Source organism: Populus trichocarpa, chromosome 13, assembly GCF_000002775.5.
Source record: "Populus trichocarpa isolate Nisqually-1 chromosome 13, P.trichocarpa_v4.1, whole genome shotgun sequence".
NCBI lineage: Eukaryota > Viridiplantae > Streptophyta > Magnoliopsida > Malpighiales > Salicaceae > Populus > Populus trichocarpa.
Window position 1 is genome coordinate 7,685,178 of NC_037297.2, and position 7,770 is coordinate 7,692,947.

The window sequence follows — 7,770 nt, forward strand, 5'->3', positions numbered from 1 at the left end:
TTTTTTATGTTAAAAAAATTTAATCCGACTCGTGGTGTAACACAAGCCTTATGAATTATGAGCATGTTTGATATTATAGTAACGGTTGTTTTTCAAAGTATTTTTTACTTGAAAATGTATTGAAATATTATTTTGAAAATTTATTTTTAATCTTAGTATATTATAATAATAATCTAAAATATATAAAAAATTTAATTTAAATTTAATTTTTAAAATTTTACAAAAATATTTTCCAAACAGAAAAAAGGGGGGGGGGGGGGGGGGTGTAACGTGTCTTTGTCAGCTACTCTGAAACTCTCGAGAATACTAATTCTTTTAATTTCATAATAATAATAATTAATTTAATAACAAAAACCTCGTATATATTTTCGAGAAATCTATCTACCAAAAACCCAATTACTGTAATTTAAGAAGAAGAAAAAAATCTCTCAATCAAACCCTGGTGCTAGAGAGACTCGTCTCTCACTCGATCTCAACAAAACAAGCATACAGAGACAGAGAGAAAGCAAGAAAGCAAGCAGCAGCAGTGTCTGTCTCTCTCAGTCGAGATTGGAGAAATAGAAGATGGATGCGATGAGGAAGCAGCTGGATGTGCTCATGGGAGCGAATCGGAACGGCGACGTAAGAGAGGTCAATCGCAAGTACTACGATCGTGATGTTTGTCGCTTGTACTTGGTTGGCCTTTGCCCTCACGAGCTCTTCCAACTAACGGTATTGTTTTTATTATTATTTACATCTATTTAATCCATATCTAATATTTCTTTATCAATTTCTAAAAACCGTAACATAATGTCTGCGTTTTTTTGTTTTTGGATTTTAGAAAATGGATATGGGACCATGCCCGAAAGTCCATTCCCTGCAGCTGAGAAAAGAGTATGCTTCACATTTATTTGTATTTTATTTAGTTATTTACAAATGTTGAATTTATATAAGTGGAAGTTCTTATCACACTAGTTATGAAGAAGCGAGGGCGAAAGGTGTTGATAGTTATGATGTGGAGTTAGAGAATGTTATTGATAAGCTTATTGTCGAGTGCGATAAGAAAATCGGTAGAGCACTTAAGCGTCTTGAAGATGAGGACGCCAAGGCAGCTATTGCTATTTCAGTCACTGAGGTTACCCAGGTGATGGGCAGCAGCATTACCACTCTTTTTATTTATTTCCCTTTTATGTTATTTTGTTTTTTAAATAATTTGGTTTTTAAAATTGCAGACTCCTGAGGTTATTGAGCTGTCGAAGCAGATTAAGGAGAAGCTGAAAGAAGCTGACAAATATGGTGAGATTTATGAGAGCTAGTTCTTTAAATTCTTGTATTTTAAGAATCCTTTGTTAATGATTCTATGAAATATGTTCGATTCTTGTCCTTCTGTTAATGTTAGAATGCAGTAACATTTTCCAGGAAAACTTGGCACTTTGGGTTTACATCGGAATGCTAATTATCTTGAAGGTTCCTGTTGTGAGCTAGTTTATGTGCTGAATTAACTTGCTAGAATGAAGTATAGTCCTTTGTAGACGATAATCGCTTCTGAGTATTTATCTTTAGTGGATTATTTTTACTAGATATCATGAGAATATTGGAGTGTTTATTCATGTCCCCAATGTTGATGAAAAGTCTACCAATTAGCAATTATTTAGAACATTGTTGTTGTACATATTGAAGGAGTATGAAATAGTTTTAAGTTTGTCAAAGTTATTGGGATAGCTTGTTGAGTGTTATACAGTTGTCCTAACTGTTACCTTTTTGTTTGATTTAGAATGTAAGCTGTCTTTGTTGTAGCATGTATACAAACTAATGTGGATAGTGTGCGCATGGATTTTACCTTTGTTATTTCTTGAAAAATTAAGTGTATTTGGGTGTGAATTGGCTTGTGTTGGTTTTGTACTGACATAAAATCTTGCTATAAATCTGCAGATCTTGAAGGCACAACAGATTTTAAGATTCAAGCTTTGGAAGAAGTGGAAAAACTCAGAAGTGAAAGAGCAGAGAAGCAGGTATAGAGTATCTCCTTAGTTTGTTGAGGCCACTGTTATCTTCAGCATAGGCTTGTATGATTTTTTCCCAAAAGAAAAAATATTTCTGCAATCTTGAATCTCATTATGACTTCTATGCATGTGGCAATCTTGTGTCAGTCTGCGCAACTTTTGGAGGCCTTCAATAAAGACAGGGCTTCTTTACCTCAACCTATGCCAAATCCCCCACCATCAGCACCCATGCCGCTACCTACTCCTGATCCTCGCACCCAGGAGATGATAAATGAGAAGCTGAAGAAAGCGGAGGATCTTGGTAAGACGCTAGTTGCTTGTACTTGTTTGTCTTTGAGGTTCCATTATATGTTTCAAATTAACGCAATATACTTATGTTCAATGCTTGTTTCCCATTGTGGTTGTGTTTTTCAAAGCTATAATAGTTATTTCTCCATGTTATCTCCCTTACTTTACTAAAGAACAAAAGGTCTAAATATAGAAAGATCCAAGAAGAAATAGTATTCAGTGACTAGCTCTTCTCATTTTATTTATTTAACATCCTCATGCATTTATAACTTGTTGGAAAATATAGCACTCTTACTAGGTTCCTTGACACCAATTGTCAATATGATGCCAAACCATGTTTGTGCTTGTCAACAGATAAAGAGAACAATGCATTGGAAAAGAATACATCGATCAATTTCATTAATGTGCTACTGGGTTTGGTTGAGTTGGGCTTTGTTAAGTTTCATATTTTTGGAGATGTATAATTGAATGGAGAATGTTAGCATAATGCTCTTTTGAGCCTCATTTGGTTGTATGAGACACTATGCTTGAAAATCTAGTGGGCTTTAGGATTTATGTTTTGTGTTGCATGCACGTTCTCCTGTGTGCAGTTTAGAGATTTGGGTGACTAAAATATTTTATATTTTACCCTGCATTTTACCCTTTTATTTCCAGTATGTCTTGTGCAGTTCTCAAAATCTTATACATTCTTCAGGTGAGCAAGGGATGGTAGATGAGGCTCAAAAAGCATTGGAAGAGGCCGAAGCACTTAAAAAGGTTCTTAATTTTTAAATTTTGGCTTATGTTAATGTTGACCCTGGTGCTTTACTCCTTTCTATATATCTTGATTTATTTTAGTTCTATGGTTTATTTCTACCACTTAATACTTCTATTCTCTTCTTTTCAGCTTCCTGCCAGGCAGGAGCCTACTGTGGATTCCTCCAAGTATTCTGCTGCCGATGTGCGCATTGTGAGTATTTCTACTTGTTTTAATTTATCTGACCTCTCCCTCTTTTTGTTATTTTTCAATTCCAAAGGGAAAAAATTGAAAATGAAAATGACAAAGGTCACCAGTCTACAAATGAATCATGCCATTTTTTACTATCATAGCATTAAAAGAAAAGCTAGAGCTATGCATTTTGAGACCTGATGCATCAAATAACAACCTGACTGCTTAGGCTTGTGTACTCTTCTCAAAAGTTTTTTTATGTAATGTGAACATACTTACATAACCATCAATTCCAGTCGGGAACATGCATGTTCCAATGGGATCTTTGTAAGTAGTCAATGTCTTTAATCCTTTGAATAGAAATTTTACAATTATTCAGTTGAAATGTGCTTTACTTAAGCATGCAGCCTGCTCCCCCTGCCCCCCCTCAAAAAAAAAAAAAAAAAAGAGCAAAAAAAAGGAAAAAAATTATTTTGTAGTGGCAACGTCGGAGAAGTTGGTTGTTAAGGTTGGTCCATGCTTAATAATTTGGGTTCTCTATGCTATCCACTAATTCACCAAATCTGACTCCTATTATTTTTTGTCTCAGACTGATCAGAAGCTACGTGTTTGTGACATTTGTGGAGCTTTTCTGAGTGTGTATGATAGGTATAATTTTTATATTCTCTCTCCAAACAAGTGCAATCCTTTCCCTTTTTTTTCTTTTCATGAGGGAAACAAATAGTATTTGGGTTTCAAGTGGTTCAGCTTTTGACCCAACTATATACCTCCTTGTTACCAGCAGGCTTTTGGGCCCAGTTTTACGAGGATAACTTTTGCAGCTAAAGAATGTGCGTCATTTTCTGTTTTATATATTTGTAGATCATGATATTGTTAGAATATCATGGGGCAACTTATTATGCGTGCACTTCCCTTTCATTGTTGACATCCTTTTGAAAATGTCTTTCTGCTCTTTTCAGTGACCGACGACTTGCAGATCATTTTGGAGGGAAGCTTCATTTAGGCTATATGCAAATTCGTGAGAAACTCACAGAGCTTCAGGTATGGAAAATGAAAAAAATTGCTTGCTTGGACTATTTGTCAATAGATGCATTTTCTTTCACAGCTTGTTTTTTCAGGTTAATTGTGCAAAAACTGGAAATCTGTGTGTTGAACATACCAAAACCATCTCAATTGCTTATGGTCATGAAACTCATATGTTCAAAATTCTGCTGCAGTTTACGCATTAAAAGCAATGGCTAGAATTGGCGTGCTGTGCTATGTGGGATAATCATTGTTGTTTTACCTCATCTTTGGGATGTCTTTAAGTCGGTATTGTGAATATGTTGGCTCAGGTGCTGGTATAATATTTCACATTATACTGTAGAGATTCTCAGTTCATATTTGATCTGAGTTTTTCTGACCTCAAAGAAGAATAACCTGTTACTGTTTATTTTTCTTTCCTTTTCCTTTCCTAACCTGGTATGGCTGCTGAACTTGGAAAGGCAGTAACTCTTTGCAAAAGACACCTGGTGTATTGGTGTCAAATATGCAAATACATTGTGTCTAATCTGTATTTGTAGATTGGCATTATGTATGCTAAAAGATCATTAGATGTTGGATGTATCCTAGTATTTATCTTGTCAAAAGTTAAAAAATTTTGTTTCATGATTGCAAAACATCTGATTTTTGCTGACCTTTTTTGGAAGAGAATATGTGGATCTTGATCAAAGTATTACAAAAAGTTCTGATTTGGTTTGTCAAAGAAAGCAGAATAGAAGATGATTTACTAAACCAGATTTCTTTCTTCTTCTTTTTCCGCAATTTAGTTTGAGAAATATTATTTGAGTCTATTTTGTCAAAGCTGTATTCTTGAACTTGGGTTAACGGTGATGGTGTATGGTATTGTTGTGATCTGGCTGTTGTAGTTGCAACTTCCTGAAAAATTGAGAGAAAAAGGGGGAAAGAGGTAGGAAAAAGTAAAATAACCTTCACTTGCTGTTTATTTTATTGAAGATTTTCATTAATGTGTGTTACCCCTGTACTTGTTGCATTTGTGCATGTATTTCAGTCTACATATTCCCTATCATTAACAAGTTTTCCTGTTTGGGCCTTTGGATGGTGTTGGACTGCTTGTTTGTTTTGGAGTGCTAAATTTATGTCAAACAATGCTCAACTGTTCAAACATTTGCAGTTGGATATAGCTGTTCCACTCATTAAACCAGTGGCAGTTTTCATTTGGGCTTAATCATCTGTATATCAAGTGAAGTGATATTTCATTTTATTAAAGAATGATTTTCAATTCTTCACAATTAATTTTCTAGGAAAACAAGCACCGCAAGGGTGACCGGTACGATGATAGAAGGTATTCTCATTTAAGCTATTATTTGATAGATCAAGTTTCTTATTGCAATTTTCTTCTGTCTTTCCTTCCTTGACCTTCAAATTACTGATAATTCTATCTTGTAGATCAAAAGAACGGAGTAGAGACCGTGACAGAGAATCAAGCAGGGATCAAGATCGGGGAGATAGCCGTGACCGGGGGAGGGATTATGATCGAAGGAGCAGAGATCATGACAGGTATAATGACCGGGATCGTGGATATGATCGTGAACCTGAGCGCTCCCACAGTTATGATTCAAGAAGTCTTCGCAGATCACGTTCTCGATCTAGGGAACATACAAGGGATTATGATCGCCATAGGTAGTTATTCACCCCTGTATCTGACTGTCTATTTCTTGTTTCATTTGTTTTTTAATCATGACTGCTTATCTCTTTTAACTGATTTTATTTTTTATTAGAGTTGGATAAATGTGTTTGTTCTTTTAAATCCAACAAAAATCATTTTAGAGTTCAAGTAGTTATTATTTTTGTGAGAAGTTTTTGTTATGCATCCACACGCTCCACTTTGGAAATAGAAATGATTCCTAGCATATGATGACCGGAAGATTTCCACATGATTTCAATTAGTATATTTCTAAAGGGAGCAATTATTAAGATGGTACCTCCCATATTGCTTGAGGGGGGAATAAATCCCTGTAATCATTTGAACTTGAAAACCTACTTTGCAAGTGAGATCCAATCAATTCCTCATTTCCTTTTCTCCCTGGGCCTCTTTATTCCTTACTCCTATTCTTTCTTCTCTTCGCCTCTCCAATTAACAGAGCATTTTCTGGGAGGGGAGTAGAGAAATGTCAATGCTCTGGACTTCCCGCTGCAAAATTTTATTTTACAAAAATAGATTTCAACTGTTACTAATTCAAGTTACTAGGCTTTAGGCTCTTATATCTGTCATCACTAAAGCTGTTTCCTTCGCATACAAACCAATCCACTCAGACAGTCCTGTGTTTACAAAATTAGATTTCAACTGTTAAGAATTTGATTGCTGTTACATTTGCCATAGCACCCCAGACATAATGCTTCCCCTAGACTATTCAGTTAACATGTTAGCATATTTGGTCACTGCAATGTGGATTATTTGATTGTTTTTGGTTCTTTTGTTCTAACTGTTTATACTGCGAGCATGTTACTGATGGCTTCCTAATTCTCACTTTTTCAGGCGCTATGACCGATATTAGGATCTTGTTGCTGAGCAGTTGGGTATGGAAATTTGTGTTTGTTGCCTAGGTCAGTAAACTTGTGGTTTTGAATCTCAAGTACGAGTTTCTGTCTTTCTGATACTTTCAGTGGAGTTTGACAGTTTTCTGCTAATATCTTGGACACCGGAGTTGAACTGTTTTCTAAGTTCTTTATGTTTATAGTCATGCCTGTGCAACATGAATTTCAGAGCTGCGCGCCCTTTTCATTCTTCTCATATTATTATCTTCGCCTCCCCACCCACTCACACAAGTGTCATGCGTGGCTCAGCCATAGCTAGGGTTTTATCTACAGAAATTTCCTTACCCTTGATATAGTTTAGATTCAGCTCTAATGGCTTTATGCTACCGGTGGTGTTGAGGATGCTGCTTTGACAAATTGTAATTCTTTTTCCACGACAACAAATTCACAGAAGCTTTATTTTTGGGTTTGGGAAAGTTGGATTGGGTTGCCCAGCATGAAGCTGGTACCTGTTTGTTTACTTTCTATATTTGCTTACTAACGTAGTTTTTGTTTTCCCCACCAGAGTGAAAATCAGGACACGTACATTCTAGATAAATGTTAGTAAAAAGTGTCCGTCCAGTGGCTGTAAGATGCAGCTGAATTCGATTTTGTTTTTCAAATTTGCCTGACATTTTGGATCTTCTGAGCATGTGCTCTCTCTTGGTTTTGAAAAATCCCAAGATTACTACACAAATATAGGTGCTTTTGGGTTCATCACCTCTTTGTTTTCCCTCTTTCTATATAGGGGTTCAAAATCCAAGATGATTGTTTCTTTACTTTTTCTGAAAGGTTGAAGCAAGAAATGTGGTTACTGGTAGATTTTGTTGGCACCTCGATGAACAGAAGTTAATCTTATTGAAATCTACAACTACATTCAATTTGTCATTGTTCAGCTTAAATTTCATTTTAGTAGTGGGTAAAGTGCCAACTCTTTTGCTTGCACATTATAATGTCTACTGAAATGTTTTGAAAAAACGGTAGTTACAAATTTAG

General features: G+C 35.5%; 1 protein-coding gene across 6 annotated transcripts; it reads left to right on the plus strand.

The window, feature by feature from the left end:
* Positions 1 to 352: 352 nt before the first annotated feature.
* LOC18104226 (uncharacterized) lies at positions 353 to 7,211 on the plus strand. 6 transcript variants are annotated; one of them, XM_052446378.1, is made up of 13 exons: positions 361 to 711; positions 821 to 873; positions 955 to 1,123; positions 1,212 to 1,275; positions 1,912 to 1,991; positions 2,130 to 2,283; positions 2,965 to 3,026; positions 3,157 to 3,219; positions 3,788 to 3,846; positions 4,158 to 4,239; positions 5,502 to 5,542; positions 5,647 to 5,880; positions 6,737 to 7,211. In XM_052446378.1, exons 1-13 carry the CDS (start codon positions 565 to 567, stop codon positions 6,753 to 6,755), a joined length of 1,227 nt encoding a protein of 408 aa, XP_052302338.1. In that variant the 5' UTR covers positions 361 to 564; the 3' UTR covers positions 6,756 to 7,211. The 6 variants fall into 6 exon arrangements, 3 of the variants coding, with proteins under 3 accessions (XP_052302339.1, XP_052302340.1, XP_052302338.1); XR_008057073.1 differs by lacking the exons at positions 5,647 to 5,880; positions 6,737 to 7,211 and adding an exon at positions 3,980 to 4,028 and having other exon boundaries at positions 353 to 711; positions 4,416 to 5,542; XR_008057072.1 differs by lacking the exons at positions 5,647 to 5,880; positions 6,737 to 7,211 and adding an exon at positions 3,980 to 4,028 and having other exon boundaries at positions 353 to 711.
* Positions 7,212 to 7,770: the final 559 nt, after the last annotated feature.

Bases quoted from the DNA above. Each gene is read 5' to 3' on its own strand.
- LOC18104226 (XM_052446378.1), top strand. From the start codon at position 565: ATGGATGCGATGAGGAAGCAGCTGGATGTGCTCATGGGAGCGAATCGG. The intron at 1,276-1,911 runs GTGAGATTTATG...ATAAATCTGCAG, and splicing joins GAAAGAAGCTGACAAATATG to ATCTTGAAGGCACAACAGAT. The intron at 4,240-5,501 runs GTATGGAAAATG...TTAATTTTCTAG, and splicing joins AGAAACTCACAGAGCTTCAG to GAAAACAAGCACCGCAAGGG.